Source organism: Xyrauchen texanus, chromosome 15 (assembly GCF_025860055.1).
Source record: "Xyrauchen texanus isolate HMW12.3.18 chromosome 15, RBS_HiC_50CHRs, whole genome shotgun sequence".
In the NCBI taxonomy this organism is placed as follows: Eukaryota; Metazoa; Chordata; class Actinopteri; order Cypriniformes; family Catostomidae; genus Xyrauchen; species Xyrauchen texanus.
In genome coordinates, this window is record NC_068290.1 from 11,791,723 (window position 1) to 11,816,082 (window position 24,360).

General features: G+C 41.8%; 1 protein-coding gene across 5 annotated transcripts in view; it reads right to left on the minus strand.

Annotated features, from left to right (window-relative positions):
- tsnare1 (T-SNARE Domain Containing 1) overlaps nucleotides 1-24,360 on the minus strand; it is a 358,521-nt gene that overhangs the window by 149,812 nt on the left and 184,349 nt on the right. For all 5 annotated transcript variants that reach the window (XR_007972167.1, XR_007972166.1, XM_052144886.1 and 2 more), the window contains exon 11: nucleotides 44-153. Coding sequence is in view for 3 of the 5 variants with exons in the window: in XM_052144886.1 (XP_052000846.1) it covers nucleotides 58-153 (96 nt within the window). In the remaining 2 variants the exon portion in view is untranslated. The remainder of the gene's footprint in view (nucleotides 1-43; nucleotides 154-24,360) is intronic.

Consider the following 24,360-nt stretch of genomic DNA (forward strand, 5'->3'; position numbering starts at 1 on the left):
TTTTGAGAGTTGTTTATATTACGGACTGGGCACAATAGCTCACCTGTGTAGTTGCTCTTATTTTCTGGCTGAGACTGCAATGATGATGATAAGCAAAGTCAGAAGCAACACTCCAGCAATAAGAAGATAACACTTCCTCTTCCTTAGCTGTCTCTGTAGAAAACAGAATACAGAAAAAAAAAAGTTTGAGATTTACATTTACGCATTTGGCAGACGCTTTTATTACAGGGACAATCCCCCCCGGAACAACCTGGAGTTAAGTGCCTTGCTCAAGGACACAATGGTGGTGGCCATGGGGTTAGAACCTGTGACCTTCTGATTAACAGCCCTGTGCTTTAGCCACTATGCCACCACCACTCCATATCACTGTTTGACATAGGAACTTTAGCTAGCCAACCTACAACCAAGTTAAACTGAAATCACGTAACTCTTTTGAAAAAGTAGTCAGCTACACAATACACGGTGTTACATTTAAAATGGATTACATAATCAGGTTACAAAAAACAAGCACTTATTATAAGATTACATTACATTTTCAAATGTACTTAGTAAGATTGCAGTAACTTTTTATGGATTACATGATTACATATTGGTTACATTACCTAGATTAGTCTACACTTTCAAAGAATTGCCAAAGGGTGATGTTTATTGAAAGGAGTGTAAATTGGTACTTAATGGAACCAGATAAAGATGTATCCAAACATGCAATAAGTAATCAAAAAGTATTCGTATTGTATTACCTAAAGAGTGTAATTTAAAAGATTCTGGTTTTAATTACAATGTGAGATTGTAATAAATTCTAGATTACATTTTTAGAAGTAATCTAAATCAACACTGAATACACATTACTAATGAAAGAAGTGACTGCATTTAAAATACATGGGGACGCTATATCTTTTTAATAATACATAAAATAGATTAAATCATTTTACTATGAAATCAGAGCACTATTTATCTGGCACAAAACAGTGGGGATATCAATTAGGGTGTCGGCATCAATTTAAGTTTTAAAATACCTTAATTATTATAATTGAAACAAACCCATTTTTAGTAAATATTTACTTTGTTCATATTTAGTTAACTGTATTTTAACTGTATATATATATATATATATATATATATATATATATATATATATATATATATATATATATATATATATTATTTATATCTGGGAATTCTGGGAATACTTTTGAGTGATAACTCAAATGAATCAGTAACAGATTAGAAAAAATTTATCTACCCAGTGCTGCTAAGATCATTGTAAGAAGGCATATCAAATATACTACAACAACCAACACGTTTACATGTTACTGTTAAAGCTACAGTATAAAGAAAACAGATAAGTTACAGTCACACTACTGAACAATTTAGTTAATCGTGTCACTACTATTTGAGTACTTTTAGGCCACATCTACACTACGTTTTCATTTGAAAATGTATTTTGTCTCTACGTTCTGTCCTTCCGTCCAAACTGAGACAGCGTTTTTGACAGAGATCTGAAAGCAATGACAGATTTGTTGTCAAGTGACAAAGTCATGTGATCCATTCAAATCAAAACAATAAAGATGGCGGCCTATGTTTTACGCCATTGTTGCACCTGTTATTTACTTTGATAGGTTTACTCTGAATTGCTGTCCGGTAACAGAACAGAAACACAATTGCATTTCAGACAGTACATGGAATGCCGATTTGTTTTGAATGTGCAGTAAGGTGAAGAGTTTTCATATGTTTCAGTGAGGAAGAGCAACTTTTGGGTAACGCTTGAAAATGGCAGTGTGGATGTAGAGCGTTATGAAAATTAAAATGCCATTTTCAAATGTATCTGGATTAATGTGGATGTAGCCTTATTTAGTTACTGCCCAACAACGCACGAGGATGTCCACAGTAACTGTAAAAATGTCCAGCAAAACAGACTTAATAGATTAATAACAAACCCAGACACGTGGGTAATGTCAAACAGATTTGCGCAAAAAATCTATACACCAAAATTCTTCTTGGACTACCTGCACTGCTGTAAATCAATAAATCAACAATTATTATCCAGTACGAACAGTCTTTTGGGCACAAAAGGAGCTTCATGGAATAAAAGAACAAGATTACACCATCATTTTCAAAAACAGATTCCCGCCACTGAAGCAATAGCACAATATGAAGGCGCTGCCATCAATTGACCTCTATAGGCACTCTCCTCAATACAGAGACATGCTTTAAAAATGATTTCTCAAAGACAGAACTGAATTTTGGCCCAGAGTCAAGAGCTGTTGGACGAGCATGAGGGAGCTGCATTCTCTGCCGTGCTTGAGTTTTGGTTGAATGGCATTCGTAAAACCCATCTGGCCCCTCTGATGTACTCTGACTCTGATAAGATTCTGTTGTGGGAGGGAGCACTGTTCTGAATTCAAAAGAATTTTGGAAAATTGCCGGAAGTGTCATTTCAATGTTCAAAGCATAAGACATAAGAGCTTATTCCTGATGGTGCCACTGGTACATTCTACATGTAATAGATTGCTTTGTCATTTTGCTAAATTAAGATCTAATTCAGAACTAATATAACAATTCAACCAACAAGTGAACGAGCAATAAATATAAAATAAAAAAACACAGAAAAACAATGAATTGAATTTGCTTGCTGAGTGCATTTCAAAATAAAATTTTCCATTTTATTTTAAATGGTCCCTCTCTCCAACTCCCTTTCGTTTTCTGACAAAGCCAGAAAGAGCAGGAGTCCTAGACCACAGCTAGGCTGAAGTCTTTAAAACCTGACGTGCTTCAAAGCATGAAGAGCAATTCATCTTCTTATCTGCGACTGGAAACAGGCTTTCTATGTGAAGTGCGTGTGGGGGGGTAAAACTGCTGTCGAGTAATTTTCTGTTTAAACGTTCCACTCCACAACAATTTGCATAAGCAGCCCTGCGTCTGTGATAAGAAGATTGGTAATTTTCAAAGGCTCTGTAGGGATTGGGAATTAAAAGCCTCTCTCTGCTATCTCCTCTCTTGCAGCTGGTCACCACAGATTCCCTCGCTTCATTCTTACATTTCCTCCAAAACCATGCCTTATAAACTTTCTCTCCCTCTTGCTCCCGCTCTCTCTTCACTCAGCATAGTCTCTTGGTGCTGATTCTCACTCTGTTATCCTGGCTTCCTCTGTCATTCAGAGAAAACAGGAAAATAAATCAGGTAAAAGGGAACAGAAAAGCTTTAGATGACAATACAACTGTTACTCCATTTCGGAGCTTGACTTTTTTTGATGCTTTGGTGGGGAAGAGATATTTTTATATATATATAGAGAGAGAGAGAGAGAGAAAGCAGAGACATTGACAAGAGTAAGTAAGGGAAATATGACTTTAGGATAAAAGGAAATCCGATGGGTGGGTTAAACTGTTGCGACAGGTAAGAAAATGTAAAGAGAATGAAAATAATTTCCTTGCTGTCCATGCTATCAATTTTGTGAAGCTGCTGTAGAAGGTTGGTTAACGCATAACATGTCCATGGACTATTTTTCATCAACATCAAGATTTTATGTTAAAATCTATTTTAATGTAAGGAAAGGTAGACTGTTTTTTAGGTGCTGTCACCATTAATTTTAGATTTTTCTCACTTTTTAATGAAAGATATACGAGTTTGTAACATCACAAGGGTGGCTAAAAAATGGCAGAATCTTTTTCCTAGTGCTCCTGTCATTCCTGATCCATGTTTCTGGTCTTGGACGGTCCTGATTCCTTGTTCCTTTCTGCCCCAGCCTGAATTACCCTTTTGTCCACTTCAGGATTGTTTATGTTTTCCCCTTTGTGGGAGTTTGTTTGGGTAATAAAGTGTAACGTATTCAATGGAAAGGAGGAGGCGAGAACCGGCTTTTCAATATAAATAATACATTTAATGATAAACTCAAAAGACCACATAAACACACACATGACGGACATGTCCGCTAACGATCTCTCTCCCGCACAATACTCTGCAGTCGGCCTTTAAACCTCAGAGGCTTGATTAGCCTAATACGGACCGGGTGCGTAGGATCACGACCCGGCCCCGCCCTCCGCCCTGCCACATAAAGTATTTCGTTTTTTTATCTCAGCATTCGGGTCCTCGTCTCTGCAACACACATTTGTTGGCCGCATACGTCAGTCTCGTTAAATTTTTTATTACTTTTTTTATTGGTAATGCAAAAAGGTTAACAATTGTATAAATGTAAGTGCATATACATAAAAGGCATTGGCAATAGATAAAAAAACAAGAAAAATTAAACAAGACAGCCTCGATGATGTATGAGGCCGACAAATGTGACCTCCAGAGGACACAGCATTCCAAACGAGACACAGACAGAGACAGACTCATCTTGTAGTTCGGTTCATTTGGTAACAGATAACAAAGTTTTGTTTAAAATTTTAGCACCTCTGAGAAAGAACTAGTCTAAAACTTTTTTATTAGATTTGCCAAATCTTGCAAAGTTTATGGCATTAAAATAAATTAAGATTGTCGTTGAATCAAATTGTGTGATTAAGTGATTATTTGAATATTATTATATACCACTTTTTTCATGGCATACCACAGTTAATAATAAAATAATAATAATCATAAAAAATAATAATAGTGAAGAGTTCCTGTACTTTGTCTAGGGCCTCCGAACCAATACTAAATCGATTGCGTTCTCGGCCGTGCTCGAGTTTTGGTTGAATGCCGTTCGTAAAACCCATCTGGCCCCTCTGATGTTCTCTGACTCTGATAAGACTCTGTTGTGGGAGGGAGCACTGTTCTGCATTCAAAAGAATTTCAGAAAATTGCCACAAGTGTCATTTAAATGTTCAAAGCCTAAGACAGCTTAATTCATAAGCCCTGTTCACACCGTCAGCGACAAAGCGTGAGACAGCAACATTGCGTGAGACAGCGACACCATCCCATTAATTTTCAAACAGAGCACAGCGACTTCCATCGACACGAGCTGTCATGCCCGTTTGAGACAGAGATCGCTGTGGAGAGCAACAAGACAAATTGATAAACTTTCAACTTTATGCAAAAGAAAGCGAGAATCGTGAGCGACTACCAATGAGAGTGAAGACACCGGAGCTTACATCATCTGTCTCCTGGCAGACTGGAGATGAGTGCAAGCAAGACGGAGAAGTTTCGGTTTCATGAGGGTTTCAATTGTATTTAACCACATGCATGGATATAATAAAACAATGATATATGGAAAAGCGTGTCAGAAACGGTCTGCATTCGAGTTAGTTTGATTTGTTCATTCATGATAGATTGATCGCCTTGGAAATTATGTATATTGATTGATTGATAGTCTTGTTAATGATTTAATGCACTGAACACTGCTGCAAGATTTATAAAATACTCTACTCTGCATAATGTACAATTTTAGAGACAAGAGAACTGATTCCTTGTCAAATTGTAATGATATCCATATTTTATTGGTATTACGTATCATCCGTGATCATAAAAGCTATGCCATATGTGCAGTTCTCCAATAAATTTACAGCAACAAAATAATAAATACATTTTTGGTCAAATAAAATGCTGATTATCTGTGGCACAAGGCTGCTATGTCGTAATCACAGTGTGCTAATACTGGACAATTCTTGCTCATTCTGAAGTGGCCAGCACGTGCACACTTTATAGTATTTAATTAAATTACATCCTTCTGCTGTTCAGTGATCACACTTGGCTATATCAAGATTTGAACATAATTAATTGTCAAATTATAATTGATTTCATTAAAAAAAATACAAATTCACATCCCATACAGTTTTGCTAATAGCACCACACTAGTATGGTACCGAAATTAGCAACAAGATGATATTATACCTTTTTTTTTTTTTTTTTGTATTTGTTCTTTTTTTTTGGTATCGCGATATTTCGTAAGTATCAGTATACCACACAACCCTACCACAAATAGATTCCCAGCTATGGAAAAGAGCAGAACATTTCTGCTAACCCCCTTGACCCTGAGCTCACCTTGAATCAACTGAAATAAACCTTGTAACAAACCCTGTCTGAACAATGCTAAAGATATCTATAGTCACTCATGTGAGTCCCAGCCTGTGGACATTGTGGAGAATAGAATGAAATTGGGTTTGCAGGAAAGAGAGAGAGGGTGAGTCACTTACCTTATGTGACATGAGAAATGTCTTTATAATGCTATAATAACACAGCAAGATGATTACCGACATAATATTATTCTGCCTTTATCTCATCTGCTCAGAAAATTGAAGGTCCATAAAATAAATAATGTTTGTGCTGCCACTGCCTGGCTTGTAATCGGCTTATGTGCAATTTACATAAAAATTCAGAATCCAAGTCTTCCTTATTATGATGTTTAAAAGACACAGCAAATTAACAGGGACTTGAGGTCCCCACTTTTCAGTTCTGCCTTTGGCAAACACACAGTGTTCTCTGCTTCCGGTTGGTTTACATAAGTGTGTAATAGCTCAGTGGAAGAAAGTGTCACAGAAAATTGTTTTACAGTTGGACCTTGATCCTTCGTCCCTACATAATTCTCAGTGGAAGAGAAAATGATATGGTAATTTTTATTAGCTTTTATTTGTATATGTATGTTTTGAGATGTGGAGATTGCACCTGTTGCTTTTATGGCAATTGTTCAGGGACAGACTTTTGAAAAGTTTTTTGCAATTCACTGATTCTTGATATATGGGACAAAACATGTCCTAAATACAAAAGTCCTCTTTATGTAAACAAAAAAAGAAATGTATAATTCTTAAAAAGTTAAATCAAATGGAAATGTGTATGCTCAGGGCATTTATTAAACATTTAATTATTGCATTATTCTTTTTTAAACGCATACTCTACACTTGGAAGCACACCTCAGCAGGTGACAACGTTAAACTGCTAAACAAAATAAAAAACATGCAGCACATTGGGAGTCACGTGACACTATGCGAGGATCGGAAATATGAATTGCGAGCTCTGTGCACTTTGCTCATTTTAATACCTTTCATGACAAAAATCGGTGAGATTTGATACACTTTGTTCCATAACTGTTCTAGGAGGAAAATTTGTCAAATAATTTAACTGAACATCTGCTTGACAGTTTGAGTGGCACTGCCTATTGGCTGGAGTTTATTTTGTGGAGAATTTCTAGCAAAGTCATATAGATTATCTTTTGCTGTGAAATTCTGTCTCACAAAATGTGTATAGAAACACCGGACTTGAGCAAGGTTGGCAAGGTTGTTGTGGGGGATCTTGTAGGCATGCATGGACTGTTTGAGTTTTGGAGGGAAGGACGCCAGTTAATGTTAATGCACACATTTTTCCATTTTCAGTTTTTTGTTTCCTAAGGGATGTTCAGGGTTTGATTGTTGCACTAATGTTGGAATGTGGTCTTTATAATCTTGTCTTTGACACACAATCTATTTTTTTCTTATATGTCAAAATGTTAAATGGCAATATAAGTGGATTGTCTCTCTCCACATGGAATGTGAATAGGTCGGGTCACCCCATAAATAGAAGCAAGGTTATTTCTCTTCTTAAGCATAAGAAATATGATAATATTTCTTCAAGAAAGGCACGTTTCTCCCCGGGAAGCTGAAAAAATTTGAAAGATATGGGGTGGGCATTTTTTTTTATAGTGCTGGCTTGAGTAAGAGCAGGGGAGTCATTACACTATAAGTAAACATCTACAATTAAAATGTCTCAGAGTAAAGATAAATTAGGACAAGTCATTATTGTTTTAGCTGAAATTCAAGGACAAAGTCTTATTTTGGCTAATATTTATGCACCTAACATCGATGATGTGGGCTTTGTTATAGATATTGAAGGGATGTTGCAAGCCGCTGGCACCCCTCATGATATGATATTGAGAGGAGACTTTAATCTTTTGATGGGCTCGGGCCTTGATCATTGTGAAGCAAAAGTGTGCAAGCCCCCTAGAGCAACACTGACACTTTACAGGATGTTTAAAAATCTTGGTCTTACAGATATTTGGAGACTTTGAACCCATCTGGTAGGGACTCTAGAATAGGCCTCAGAGAATTGACCCTATTGAAATACAGATATAATACTATTTTGCCATGGAAGGTGTAGCTTTGGCTATTCAGGGCAAAACAGTCATACTTTGAGTCGGGGGACAAAGCAGGAAAACTTATGGATAGGTATATAAATCAGAGAGAGTCTTTTTCTACCATTCCATCAATTAAATCTGCTAGTTGTGAAATATTTACCCCAGCCACTGATATTAATAATGCTTATAAAGAATTCAATCTTGATCTTTATAGTTCCAAATCTTCGTCTACTGAAGAGGATATTAGAAAATTTTAGGAACCATTAGAACTTCCTAAACTGTCGGCTGAGCAAATTAAATCTCTTTATTCTGAGATGACCTTGGAGCAGCTTGGCGAGGTAACTGAGGCCTTGCCTACATAGCTTTGCTTCTGAATTTGTTTTATCTTATGCTATAGAACTGGCTCCACTCTTGCTAGAAGTTTATACAGAATCATTAAAGAATGGAAAGCTTACGCCAACCATGACACAAGCCTGGATCAGTCTGATTCTTAAAAAGGACAAAGATCCAAGCGATTGTAAGAGTTACTGTCCAATTTCCCTGATCCAGCTAGATGTTAAAATATTGTCAAAAATCATGGCTAATTGATTAAGTTATGACATCTCTTATACATATAGATCAGGTGGGGTTTATTCGGGGATGTAGCTCTTATGATAACATTAGTCGTTTCATGAATATCATGTGGCCAGTGATGAATGATCAGAATCCAGTAACTACCATCTCACTTGATGCCGAAATGGCATTTTTATATGGTAGAATTGGGATTATTTTTTACGATTTTGGAAACGTATGAGTTCGGGAATACTTTTATTGGATGGATTAAGTTACATTATAGACACCTGGTAGCAGCTGTGCAAACAAATGGATTAGTTTTAGATTAATTTACTCTGGATAGAGGCACCCGGCAGGGTTGCCCTCTTTCTCCATTATTGTTCTGTCTTGCTCTGGAACCGCGATAAGAAAGGATGATGATTTTCCAGGGGTGGTGGCAGGAGGTGTGGCGCATCCGCTTTTGCTTTATGCAGATGATATTTTATTATTTTTTTCCGATCCCACTAAATCTATGCCTTGCCTCCACAGAATTATTAATTCCTTTTCTAAATTCTCAGGAAACAGAGTTAATTGGTCTAAATACAAAGCTTTGGCTCTGAGAGCATACTGCCCAGTAACAGCTTTTCAGCCATGCACCTTCCAGTGGCCCAAACAGGACATTAAGTATTTGGTTATTTTTGAGCTAGAGTTAATTTTGACCCTTTAATAAAAAGGTTTTTGAGCGATGTGGGCAGGGGGGCTTCATCACATCTATCTATGATTGGGAAGGTTCATGTTATAAAAATTAATTGTATTCCAAAATTTCACTACCTGCTACAATCTCTCCCTATAGATGTCTCCCTCTCTTATTTCAAGCAATTTGATAGCATAGTGATGTCCTTCATTTGGAATGGTAAATGTCCTAGATACAGGCAGTTTGACAAAAGTGGACTAGGTCTACCCAATATTTTGTTTTATTATTATTATGCATTCGGTCTCAGATATTTGGCTAATAGGTCACTTCCACCTGAAGAGCATCTCCCTGGTTTAGAATTGAAGAGGAAGTTCTTGCCCCTATTTTGCCATTGTAAAGCCTTTCTATCAAACTAACCAAATAAGTTGGTTGTACATACACCCCCCTAAAGCGGCAGATACTCTGGGAGTGGTGATTACTGCTTTTGGAAAAGGTATTGAGGCATCAGTGTATTACTCCCTGCTAATTCAGAGCCTGGGGGACGGAGCTTTGGCTTCACTCAAGAGACTATGGGATTAAGATCTAAAGTTGGTATTGGAGGAGGGAGTGTGGGCTAGGATTCTAAAAAAACATCAAGTCTACATAATTTTGCCTCAGACTCTGTATTTTATGCGATGAGGCAGTCTTTGAGTATAGGGTATAAATATATAAAAAGTTAGGTCCTAGCCAGTGTTATGATTGGCAGACAGATTGTTCTTAGGGGATGGAAGTCAGCTGGAGCGCCCTCATTTCAAGAGTGGTGCACAGAGATGGAGAGGGTGGCAGCATTCAAGGAAATGTCATGTAGAAGGCTAGGCAATTTAGATTCATTAATAAAAAATGGGGCAGCTACTTGGCCTTCTTAGAGGGCTCTCAGGGAGGGGCATTGGAGAGAGAAGTGTAGTTTTAAATGTGTGATATATATATATATATATATTTATATATTTTTTTTTTTATTTTTTTTTTTTTTAAGCAATACCACACAAGCAAGAGTGCGATATGGCCCTACATCAGCACTGCTATGATTTGGCTACATGCCGGTATCAAAGCAGTGCTGGTTTAGGGGGATATTGCACTCTTGCTCATGTGATATTGCTTATATACAACAGTTAAATGTACAACTAAATAAAAAAATAGGAAAAACTGAGTACGGTCAAAAAAACGCAATTGTGCATGGAACTACTTTCTTACGCGACGGAGCAGAATCGGCCGTTGCAGGTTCAAACCAAATGATGCGTCCAAGTCTTTGTTAGTAAATAATAAATGTCACTTCAGAAATAGTATCAAGGCTCTTAAGCTTTATTTTAGAACAGCACGAACACAAGCGGAGTGATACACACACAATGAAGCGTCGGAGTGCTGATGGTGTGAGACCATCAGTGCTCATGGAACATCCCTCTTCCAGATTCGAGGACTGGAACGAACTGTTGTGTTTATATATATATATATATATATATATATATATATATATATATATATATATATATATATATACAGTTTTATGATTGGCATACTGATTGCTCTTAGGGGATGGAAGAGTGGTGCACAGAGATGGGTAGGGTGGTGGCATTCAAGGAAATGTCATGTAGAAAGCTAGGCAATATATATATATATATATATATATATATATATATATATATATATATATATATATATATATATATATATAGTACAATATATATATAAATTATATTTTCCATACAAATCTGCCTTTCAAAATTGTGGCCTCACTTTGCATCAACTCATCCAAATCAGATTTTTTATAATCCTGAATAAATCAGAAAATGTCATGCTCAGCTGTAACTGTGAATACCCCTTTTCCTCTTCCGGCTCATGGTGGATGCAACAGTAGGACACATGGTCTGGTAAGTTTAATATGTTTATATTTCAAACAAACAATGTTTAAGCCTCTACAGTCACAGCTTCAACATGTCACGTCATACCATTTTAATATTGTTATTAAGATGTGTGGGATAAATTTGGGCATTATTGTTATAGAGGCAGCTTTAACTGAGGAAAAAACAAAGTGTCTCAAGTCTCAAGGTTAAAATGGAAAAATATTAACTTTTGTCAATTTCATCAGAATTTTCAGAATTGGATGGATTTTTTTTTTATAGAAAGTATATTATTACTTAATTCATTTACTGAACACTGTTAAGTAAATTAAATACTTTACACTCTTGTTAAATGGATCAAATTAAAACAGTATGCTTTTAGTGTGGCTGATGGAGTTGACAGAAATTAGAGTAAGAAGTAAGTTATGAGGTGAATAAATGTAAGATTTAGAAAAAAACAAACATTTTTATAAAAACCAGTTCCCTTACATGGTTCGTTAGCTGAGACCTTGTCTACAGACATATCCATTTCAAATTAATTTCATGTGGATTACTTTAAGTGACATTTATGTGATTTTTGGAGCTTCAAAGGTCTGGTCTCCATTCACTTGCATTGAATGAATCTACAGAGCTGAAAAAAAAAAAAGATCTTAGATCTTCTAAAAACCTTTGTGTTCTGCAGAAGAATGTCAAACAAATCTAGGATGGAATGGGGTTGAGTAAATGATGAGATAATTTTCCTTTTTGGGTAAACATTCATTTAAAGTTGTTTTTTTATCTTGTTATACGATAACACAATATTTAGTAATACTGTATAGTAACTTAACTGAAACATTCAAACAAACCACAAAAACTGAAACACTCACATGTCCAAACATGTCTAAGGTGTCACGTTAGATTACTGACACCTATAAGCTCTGGTCACATTAGTTTGGTTAAAAACAGCTAACACTAAACCATTTAAATGGATGGCATCCATGTTTCCAGCCCACAACGATGCAATGTTATCATAATATCAGCCATTTCAAGCTCAGGGTTGTAGATGTTACTCCTATATTCTGTACATATGGACCAAAAAGTTAGTGGATTTAGGGGTATTTAAAACTTTGCAGTGTATCTGGCCAAAAACAAAACCTCACTCACATACATATTCATTTCACATCAGCTCCAATATTACAAACAGGCCTATGTGGTAGTCATCACCACCAGCCTATTCCATTCATCACCATTACCTAAATTACACAGCATGATTGATTTGCATTGCTGTGCCTGATCACAGCATGACTTAGCACTGATCAACTTCTTTCTGCATTCATTTTACAAACTCTGAATTTGAGGAGCAGTACACTTGCAAAGAAAAAGAAAAACCATATGCTCTACACATTTTTAGGCACTAGGTCTATTTCAATTCCTACACCACAGTTGAAACAGCAAGAGAGTGGAAAAGCTGTCAGAGCAATAACAAATTTAAGTAGATTTTCACATTACCTGAAGAAAATATAAGTGACGCTTGCCTGTGCAAAACTTGCCGCCACAATGCTAGTGTGTTCTGCATCGTCGGGGTGTTGATATATGGTTGCTAAGGAGTTCTGTTTGGTTTTTAATGATGTTTTAGGTGGTTACCAGGTCATGTCTAGGTGGTTGGTAGGGTGTTCTGGGTGGTTGATTACTAGCTTAAGTCAAAATAACTTATCCTAATGTCTCTGTTTTGGTTGCTAAATATGGCTCGGGTTTGAAAAATGGGTTTTTGTGATGAGTGAGTCAGAAAAGTGGTGAGTCAGAAAATCGAGTAGTCGATGTAATAATGTAATTGCATTATCAAGTCCTATATATTCCTTTATTTTATTATTATTATTATTATTTTTGAAAAATTGTGAGATATTCAGTACGTATGTGTATACTGTATATGGGCACACAAAGTGTTAACATACATATGCATTTGTACTTTTATTTATTTATATTATTATTATTCATTTATTTGCTGAATAATGTATGGGAGAAAATGTATATCAAACATAATAAAATTGTCGATTGGAAACACTGTTAATGATATGAACAATGCAATGAGAAATGTAATGAAAATTGAACAGCTAGACACAATAAAGTATTATAAAATAAATAAATAAAAATATGCTAGTACATTTCTTTTCCTCATTTTCTCATATGCCAGGTAAAAATCATTAGTCTAATTGCTTAAAAACAGTAACAGCACATGCAAGCCTGAGCAAGTAATGTGATCTGAGGTATCATTCATTTTTATCACACAGAGTTTAATACTTAGGGTTTATGGGTTTGTTCAAATCCCTAACCCTACATGTGAGCAATAGCGATACTAATACATTTTATTTAAATTTGCCCATAGATAATGCTTTGTGTGTTTATGTGTGTGTGTGTGTGTATATATATAAGGGTATATGATTATGTGTGTGTGGGAGGGAGCTGGTTGTGGAGGGTGTGCTGAAGCAGTGAATCTGCTCTGGGCACAGAAATAAGCCGTCTGGCCTGCATGGATTCCTTGCAATTGGGACAGCATGCAGTTTATAGAAGAGGCAGATAGCAAAGAATAACTCCAACACCCCGTTCACTGTCACACTCAAAAGGGCATGAGATCATCCAGCTGACATAAATATTGCCTAACACAAGCCCACACAAATATATATACACCAATTGCACACAAGATATAAGATACAGTATGTGTAAGCAATAATGTGTGAAAAATCTCAACACTGAAAAACAGTGTTCATTCTGAAAAAAGCAGTGTGTTACAGCAATTTGACTTAGTTATGTTGTTAGTCAAGATGCAAGACAGAGTGCTTAAAACCCCTATTTACAGTTCTAAAATCATATCACCATAAGGCTCAAGAAGCTTATTGCATTTATAAATGAACACTTTAAGGTTCAGACATATAAATTATTTTAAACAATTATTTTAAATAAATTTTTTGTAATGAAAATGTTACAAACTATTAAAACTAAAACAATGTGGGATCAGATTTTTTGGTTCTGGGTCCAAGGTAATTTTTTTAGTAACCGCTGTGCAATAAAGGACTAGGGATGAGATTAGAGATGATATGAATGTGTCTTGTATCTCTGCATGGGTCATGGGAGGACTAGTAGTCTCGATACAACAGTGATTTTTAACACCTATGAGTATGTTGATTGCCATTCAGTGATAAGAATGGTCACTGCATCTTTATTTCACTGCCATATGTTTTACATTAACCCTTCAAATCCAGCTCTATGTTCACTCTCCTGATCTTCAATAGTATTCTGGTCTCCATTATTACTCTCAGTATCACATCCACCATCTCCCTGCATTCCATCACTATTCAGCTCTTCCTCATAATCTTCCTCACTGTATATAAAACCAGAGGGTACGGCTCTCTAAAAAATAAAAAGCAGAAACCCTTTTTCCATGTGATTTTTTGTCTTCTGTAACATGGTGGTTACTGTGTGTAACCACCATGTTTTGTCAATTTGACTATATATACTATATATATATATATATATATATATATACTTTACTATACATTACATCTATTTGACTATCTAGCTATAGACTACATATACACTCACTGAGCACTTTATTAGGAACACCTGTACACTTATTTATTCACGCAAATATCTAATCAGCCAATTATGTGGCAGCAGTGTGCAATGCATAAAATAAAGCAGATGCGGTTCAGGAGCTTCGGTTATTTTTCACATCAACCATCAGGATTGGGAAAAAATGTGATCTCAGTGATTTAGACCATGGCATTATTGTTGGTAGGATGGTTTGAATATTTCTTTAACTGCTGGTCTCCTGGGAATTTTACACACAACAGTCTCTTGAGCGGGACTACTCAACATTGGAAACCTCAGGACATACAAAGCTGGATCCCTGTAGCCTCAGGGGCAGCACTCATACTTTTTTGAAAAAACACATTACCGGTATATATAGCCATTATATATAGCCTAAAAATAATGGGTGTAACAGTTAGATTTTTCTCATTTTCAACCACATAAATTGCAATATAGAAAACAGATATTATCAGTTCTGTTGTTGCCTAAGACACTGTCAACCTTTAAACACCATGAGTTTTCAACATCACGCTCACCTGAGATACGTTCAAAAACAAGAGAGATACAGTATCTCCAATATTAACTCCAGTGAGAAGTCATAAACATGTGTTCCTCCCTCTTAAGCATTTTGAAGTGATATAATGCAGATCACTAGGTAGTGATCTGCTAGGTAGATCACTACCTAGTGTCCTTGAGCAAGGCACTTAACTCCAGATTGCTCCAGGGGGATTGTCCCTGTAATAAGTGCACTGTAAGTCGCTTTGGATAAAAGCGTCTGCCAAATGCATAAATGTACATCACTAATAAGCATTTGAGTGAAGGCGTCTCAATGTTGTTATTGCAGGATAAACTGTATTTTTTTTTTTTTTTTTTATGTTATTTTATTTAGTGGTCGACCGATATATCACCAAGATAAATCGTCAGAAATTCCGAATTTTGTAATTGTCGGCCAATAGATATTCCTTTTTAGCCAAATTGTTTCTTGAGGGTGCCAAAAATTGCCTGCTTGCACGTGAAGCAACTGAGACATGTAAATGACCAGTCATGGTTCATTTTGTTGTTACATACTATCACGTTACTACAATAACAGACCGATGTGCAACACATTGTCATTTAAACGGTCCAAATGTCAGAGCCATGACAGACGTGTGTGAGCTCATATTGTTAAAGTGCTCACCTGTTTCATTCTCCCTCTCTCCTCAACAGTTCCCTGTAACTTTTAAATGTCTTGTCTAATGATAAAAAGGCGAATATAAATAAAACTAATATCAAATATGTGCACATCTCCTTTAAACAGATGTAATAAACCAACCTCACACAACTTCAGCAGGCCAGCATCTTGTGGAGCGCTCATATATCTTCCTCTGAAGCACTTATTCTAACAGTCTCTCCTCAACAGTTCCTTTCTTAATGATAAAAGACAAATATCAATAAAACTTCAATTATATACTGTTTGCAAATATGCAGATATCTCGATTAAACAGATGTAATTCACAAACATCACGAAAATCAAGCGTTTTCTTCCCGTCAAGTGCTCATCTAATATCGGTCTCTGAAGCATGTATTATATCAGCCAAACTAAAAACTTCCGGATCAGGATCAAAGGTTCCTCGGATTCACAAACCATGATGACAATCCAAGAGGGCGATCCAGGCCGTTTAAACTGACAGAAAATTGCTGCTGCTCACACTGGCTCTGCACAAGCGCTTGAGTGCAACCAAAGGCTTTCTAGCAAGACAGTCCACTGTCTGCCATGTTTGGAACACTCTCAGTAGGCTATTTCCATTCATGACAGTGTAGCTCCTATCTACTTGAACGGGGGAAAGACCAAAATCTCCAAAACGGTTGATCAAGATTACAAAGAACAGATTTCAAATCAGCAGTAAAATCTGACATCACTGGTATCATAAATTATGCTTCTTGACCTCAGATTACACAAAAAAATTCAATTTCCCCAGCTTTTATAGCTAATGCGCATGCACGTTTTCGAGTTGACGAGTGATGTCTGTATCTAAAAGGTGGTTGGCTCTTTTACCATAAGGCAGGACTTCCTATCTTCATCCGTTGACTGTACGCTCCACCACACCCCCACCTCCACAGAAGCACTTCCGGTTTAAGCCCCACCCACACCGGTTCTATCCGAATACAGAGACAGATAATTTTGTCATATGAACAAATACAAATACAGATACAGATAATGGTTTCGCTGCGCATACCCTAGTAAATATAGTGCTAAATAACAGTTTATAATGATAATGTTTATGTTATTTAATATATTAAATTGTGTGATATATCGGCATTGTATCGGCCTATCGGCCACCCTGCTCTCTGGATATCGGCCATTAAAAAACCCATATCAGTTGACCACTAATTTTATTTAATAGAGAATGTGCGTTCATCTGCATTGTCCATTCTCATGAAAAAAACTGAAAATTATAACATTTTTGAGAAATTATGTAACGTCGTTCATTACACATATCGTTTGGTTACGTATGTAACCTCCGTTCCCTGAGGGAGGGAATGACAGGTTGTGTCGGAGAAGCGACACTAGGGGTCTCTCTTGAGCGCCGATATCCACCTCTGATCTATGAAAAAAGGCCAATGAGAGTTGGCAGCCAGTATTTGCATGTCCCGCCCCCGGACATACGGGTATTTAAGCGGCGCAAATACGGGAGTTCATTGAGGATTTTTCTGAGGAGCCGGAAATGGTCCGGCCACAACAGTGGCTCGGTTCAGCAACATGGCGGAGGAAAGACACAACGTGTCGTTCCCTCCCTCGGGGAACGGAGGTTACATACGTAACCAAACGTTCCCCTTCTGTTGCTCTCTCCACGTTGTGTCGGAGAAGTGACACTAGGGGACCCATTCCAATCTTGCCATGCGCTGAACCGTTTACGTGAACCGCCGATACAGAGGCGGGCAGGGATTTCATCCAGTGCCACGCATCGTCTGTACCTGGCTGCACGTACCCTTCCCCAATGCCCCATAAGAACATCGGGATCCTTCTAGTTACCCTGAGAGGGGAACAAGGCGATGTTTGCCAACATGGGAACGGGCCAGCCTGGCTGGGCCTCTTTTCTCTCTATGTTTCTCGCATAGAGCAATCACGGCCGGGGCCCTTACACGCATATAGGGAAGGGGGTCTTACCCAGACCCTGCTGAGACCACACCTGCCCTTTTTCTTGGGGAGGAAAAGTGGTAGACACGTCACACGGCCGTCTTGGGGCTCGTGTGGAAAGTATGGTGCGATGGTAGATCCAGCCTCGAAAGGGGGGAGTTGCTACAGCACGGCGACCGGGGCAGCTGTAACTGCCTAAGGGAGACACGGGGGTCCGCTCGTAAGGGGACAGAACCGTGGAATACACACAGGGGGAGTCCGAGCAGGAGGCCTTACCTGTGGAGCACCTAAACCAGTACAGGTCAGCCATCAGGGTACCCGCAGTGGCTTGGGTCGGCGAGTTCCTCCGCTGAACCGCGGACACGGAGGGCTGGGGAGGAATCGACCAGGGTCCCGACTCGGAGTGGGGCGCCCTGGGAAAAAAAGGCGCACTACTTAACCTTGGCGTCAGTAAAGGGCGCTGGGAGCAAGCGATCCACCCGGCCGGTCAGTCTACGTGTTACCGAGTTCTACGGGCTCGGACCTGAGAAAACACGAGGCGCTAACCGACTCAACGCGGAGGTTGTAAAACCTCGCGAAGGTGTTGGGTGTTGCCCAACCCGCGGCTCTACAGATGTCTGCTAGGGAGGTGCCCTTGGCCAGTGCCCACGAGGACGCAACACCCCTTGTTGAGTGAGCTCGGAACCGCAAGGGTAGGGGCACGGCCTGGGTGTGATAAGCCAGTGTGATGGCGTCGACAACCCAGTGGGCGAGCCTCTGTTTGGAGACGGCATTCCCTTTCTGCCGTCCCCAAAGCAGACAAAGAGCTGCTCAGAGCGTCTGGTGCTCTGTGTGCGGTCCAGGTAAATCGCAGGGCGCGCACTGGACATAGCAACGAAAGGGCTGGGTCTGCCTCCTCCCAGGGCAGCGCTTGCAGGTTCACTACCTGATCTCGGAATGGTGTGGTAGGAACCTTGGGCACATAGCCTGGTCGCGGTCTTAGGATCACAGGCGTATCCGCCGGACCGAACTCCAGGCAAGTGTCGCTGACAGAGAACGCTTGCAGGTCCCCGACCCTCTTGATAGAGGCGACGCGATCAGCAGGGCTGTCTTAAGAGAGAGGGCCCTGAGTCCAATTGATTCAAGCGGCTCGAAGGGAGGTCTCTGGAGTCCTGCCAAGACTACCGAGAGATCCCAGGAGGGAACTAGGCCTGGCCGGGAGGGATTCAACCTCCGGGCGCCTCTCAGGAACCTGAGGATCAGGTCGTGCTTACCCAAAGACTTGCCGTCTACAGGATCGTGGTGGGCGGCAATGGCGGCAACATACACCTTGTGGGTGGACGGGGACCGCCTCCTGTCCAGCCTCTCCTGTAGGAACAGGAGCACTGACTTGATCGCGCATCTCTGCGGGTCTTCAGTTCGGGAAGAACACCAATCTGCGAACAAGCGCCACTTTAGGGCGTAAAGGTGCTGGGTAGAGGAGGCTCTGGCTTGGTTGATTGTATTCACAACGGTCGCCGGTAAGCCGGCTAGCTCTTCCGCATCCCGTCCAGGGTCCAGACGTGGAGGTTCCTGAGGTCTGGGCGTGGGTGCCAGAGTGTGCCCCGTCCCTGAGAGAGGAGGTCCTTTCTCAGGGGAATTCGCCAGGGAGGAGCTGTCGCGAGAAGCCTGAGTTCCGAGAACCAAGTCCGAGTGGGCCAGTAGGGGGCCACTAGCATGACTCGCTCCTCGTCCTCCCTGACCTTGCAGAGCACCGGTGCAAGAAGGCTCACTGGGGGAAATGCGTACTTGCGCAGCCCAGAGGGCCAGCTGTGTGCCAGCGCGTCTGTCCCGAGGGGACAGTGGGAGGTTTCCTGGGAGGCGAACAGGTCTACCTGGGCCTTGCCAAACCGTTCCCAAATCAGCTGGACCGACTGGGGGTGCAGCCTCCACTCCCCGCTGGGCAGGCGTTGTCGTGATAGCGCGTCCGCTACGACGTTGAGCTTGCCGGGGATGTGAGTGGCTTGAGTCGCTGCTGGCTCCATAGGAGGAGACGGCGGGCGAGTTGTGACATGTGGCGGGAGCGTACGCCGCCTTGGCGACTTATGTATGCCACCACCGTGGTGCTGGCCGATCTCACGAGGACGTGTGTGTCCCGAACTAACGGGAGGAACTTCCTGAGGGCAAGAAGGACGGTCAGCAACTCCAGGCAGTTGATGTGCCAACGCAGCGGGGCCCCTTTCCAACGGCCCGCTGCTGCGTGCCCGCTGCACACGGCACCCCACCCGGACCGGGAGGCGTTGGTTGTGACCAGAACGCGTCGGGACACCTGCTGCAGGGGCACTCCTGCCCGTAAAAAGCAGAGGTCTTTCCAGGGTCGGAGTGTTTTGAGGCAGGCGGGGGTGATCCTTACCCGATGCGTGCCGTGGTGCCATGCTTGTCTCGGGACTCGAGTCGGGAGCCAGTGCTGGAGTGGTCTCATATGCATCAACCCCAGCTGCGCAACCGCCGCGGAGGACGCCATATGCCCCAGGAGCCTCTGGAAAAGTTTTAGAGGGACCACTGTGCCTGGCTTGAAGGAAGCGAGGCAGTCCAGCACCGACTGAGCAGGGGGTGGGTTCGTGACTGTGGAGGAGGTCTGATGTTGGCGTCCTCTGGACTCGTCTGAACCGGCCGGCCGGGGGACAGTCGTGGGCAGGCGGAAGGCGGGATCGCCACATCCGGTGTACCGGGACTGTCGTAATCTGAAAGCAGATTGCCGTGAGAATGGCATTTGCAGGCCAGGTGACCCAGAGGCAAAGGAAATAGCTATTTTATTGAGAATGTGGGTACCACAGCCCCCGTCAGGGGGTGTGGCAAATGAAAAAAAAGGATTCTCCTCCCGGCCCTCCACCGGGAGACGGAGCGGTTTTACCACCTCCGGAGCTAACGTCTTTGGCTCTGGGTCGACTGTCTCAGGAACGCTTGGGAGCCTTCCGGGTCCTAGAGGGGGTTTGTGAGACAGGGGGCGTGCGCCGCCTGCGGGGTGCTTGACACTGGGGCTGAGAGCTGGGCCCGGGATGAGGCGGTGCAGGAGCTGGTTTCTTCGCCGCAGGGGGACGCCCTCGGCGAGCAGACGGGGCAGGGCCCGTAGCGGCAGGTGTGCGGCGGGGCATGATGTGAGATATGGCCTCCGTCTGCTTCTTCACCGCGGAGAACTGTTGGGCGAAGTCTTCGACAGTGTCGCCAAAAAGGCCAATCTGGGAGACAGGTGCGTCTCGGAAGCGGTTCTTGTCGGCCTCACGCATCTCGACCAGGTTGAGCCAGAGATGGCGTTCCTGGACCACTAGGGTGGCCATCGCCTGTCAGAGTGCCTGCGCTGTGGCCTTCGTCGCTCTCAGGGCGAGGTCGGTCGCTGAGCGCAGTTCCTGCAGCACATCAGGATCAGGTCCACCCCTGTGCATGTTTCTGAGTGCTTTGGCCTGGTGGACTTGCAGGAGGGCCATCGCATGCAGGGCGGGAGGCAACGCGTCCAGCCGCACTGTAGGCCTCGCGTTGAGCGAGGATGTTGTCCTACAGGGCTTGGATGGGAGTACGGGGTGGCCACGCCAGGAGGTAGGGCTACCGGGGCATAGATGGTACGCAACTGCCCTATCGACCTGGGGAATCGCCCCATATCCGTGGCGCTCTCCGCCATCGAGGGTGGTGAGAGTGGAGCGGGTGGCACCTAGACGAGCGGAGAGCGGGGCTCTCCACGTAGACGTCAGCTCGTCATGCACCTCCGGGAAAAACGGGACCGGGGGATGCGTGGCCGCGAACGGCGCGCTGCCCCCTGGAACCAGTCATCCAACCATGAAGGCTGTGGGGAGGATGGAGGGTTCCAATCCAACCCCACGCTCACGGCGGCCCGGGAAAGCATGTCAGTCATCTGAGCATCGGCCTCAGCCTGGGCCTGCTGGCCCGAAGGTGGCAGTCCAGGGGAGTCCTCGGCATCAGACATCACACTCTCCGATGCGGCGGCGAGCTCATCTGCATCGGGCTCGGGAGGATAGACAGCCAGGCCGTGAGGCGAGCCACTATCGCCGCGAGCGTGGACGGGGACCAAAGAGTGTGTCGGGGAACGGGAGGTTCGCGGAGGGCCACCCGGCGAAACTGCACCCGCTGCCGCCCCCAAATCGCCCCCAGCGCCAGCCACATCGTCCTCAATCCCGTGGGAAGAAGGAACAATGCGGGGTGCAGCTGGGGTGGCATGCTTTCTGTTGAAAGCAAGCCGCGACCGCAACGTGGTCATGGTCATGTTCTCGCAGTGAGAACATGAACCATCCACAAACGCTGCCTCGGTGTGATCGCGGCCCAAACACACGAGACAGCGCCTGTGGCCGTCTGAAGCAGAGAGGCTTCTACCGCATCCAGGAACAACACAGGGGCGGAAGGGCATCTTGAAAAGACGGCGTCCTGAAAAGGACGTTCAACGCCGCTGTGTTTTGCTCTTTTAGAGAAATTCACTCTTTTAAGGGAAATAACTCTTTTAATACACAGTATGTGTGTGTGTCTGCGCTGTCGAAGCGCTCAGGGGCAACAATGCAGCCGTGCAAGTAGGAGAAAGCCGCTGTTGTGCGCCGTCAAATCCAACAGCATGCAGATCGTCAGAGGAAACAGGAACGTAGTGGTGTGTAAACTCGCAGCAAACTGCAGACAGACCATCGGCTCTGAAGAAATTTTCTGAATGAACTCCCGTATTTGCGCCGCTTAAATACCCGTTTGTCCGGGGGCGGGACATGCAAATACTGGCTGCCAACTCTCATTGGCCTTTTTTCATAGATCAGAGGTGGATATCGGCGCTCAAGAGAGACCCCTAGTGTCGCTTCTCCGACACAACGTGGAGAGAGCGACAGAAGGGGAACACAACAGTTCTGAGGTGAAATGTCCACTGAGTGGTGCTAAAACAGGGTCAAAAATAATCCCAAACATATGGGAGTTAGGATTAATTCTCTATCAAGTTTTAAATTGACAAAACCAACCAATATTGTCATAAAAGCAAATGTGAGATGAAAAGCACAATTGCTGAAGCAAACACTTCATGTGTCAACTTTCATGCTCCTCTGGATATTGCAACGCCCTATAAGTTGAGCAAACAGTAACTTGATTGCACATGCTTAATTTAGAAAATGTAGATATAGTAACATGTTTCTATGAGACCAAATGGCTCATACAACGAATTTTACCACTGGGTTTGCTTGTATTATGCTCAGGGAAATGCATCCTGATGTCTGTAATTAGAAAACAAGTGTTGTACTTGCCTTTAGTTTAAATCCACTGTAATATAATCATTGTAAAATATGAAACTTTCTGACCTTAGTCTTGAATTGAATAAACTTAACTAAGGTTCACTTTGAAGAGTGCCCAGTAAAGCACTTTTCCACATCATAAAAATGGGCTTGTAATGAAGAGAGTGAGAAAATGAATAATGGTAATTGAAGTCTGGAGTTTGTGTATTACGGTGTGAACTCTGTTCACAGAGTTTGGAGCCACGGCATGGTAATGAACAATCATGTTTCATCGTGGTCCATTGAACTCTGATGGAGCTGATACAACATCATTTTTGTCACTTAAAGACCTTTCATGAGGGGTGAGGAACTGCTTTTGGTCTGATGGATTATAGATTCAATTTATTTCCAGCGTTCGCTTAACTGACATGTTGGGCCATGGAAAGAAAATTACTTGCTATTTTTAATTGTCTTGCATGTGTAATGTTCAACAGTGTGGGTTTATAGGAACTGATTTAAAGGAAAAGGTGTAGCACCCTAAGCAAGGCGCACTCCCTCCCCCTTCCCCTAGAGGTGGGTGGCAGCAGGACTGGCGAAGTGCTAAATTGCTCTGCATGAGTTTGGTCACACTTGAGCTCTCCTTGAGATAATGAAATGACAATTAATCTAAAAGCTGTTGCTTCTCACTCATTTACTCCCTTGCTTGCATGCTTGTAAGCGGAGGAAGGAAAAGAGGATGAAGCCGAAGCCAAGAGTGAAATGCTAAACCACACGTTTGGGACTCACGTATGCTTTTCCAAACACAAACTTGCATCCATGTGAGCCATTGGACGGGTTTGCAGAAACAAAAACACATCAGTACTCATGCATTGCCAACCATTATTAGCCTGTATTTTTTTATGTGATCTCCAGAGAGGTACATCAAAGCTGCTACAATCATCACCAACTGCAGGAATAAGACAGCAGCAGAAGAAGACAAAGGTGAAAGTATACATAAAAAGAGTACACATGGAGGGCAGACCGTATAATAACATCAAAGCTGATTAATCAACAGCTAAAAAGTAATTTAAGATTGGGTGAACTGATTAAAAAAGGCATATTGGGTGATGGGGAAGTGAGGAATTCAGTAAGGTGGAGGATGCTTTAGAAAATGAAAGAGTATATAGAAGAAACAAATACAAGTGCTTTATTACAATATTTTCCTCAAATGTGCAATCTCTATTTTAAGTGTTGCTAGTGAAACCTTGCTGCGCAAACTCGATTTCACGCGTCGTTGAAACGTGTCAGCGTTCAATTCATAACAAAACGCGTGAAAAGTATGCACTGCATTCTAAGCATTACAGCAAGGGGCCATA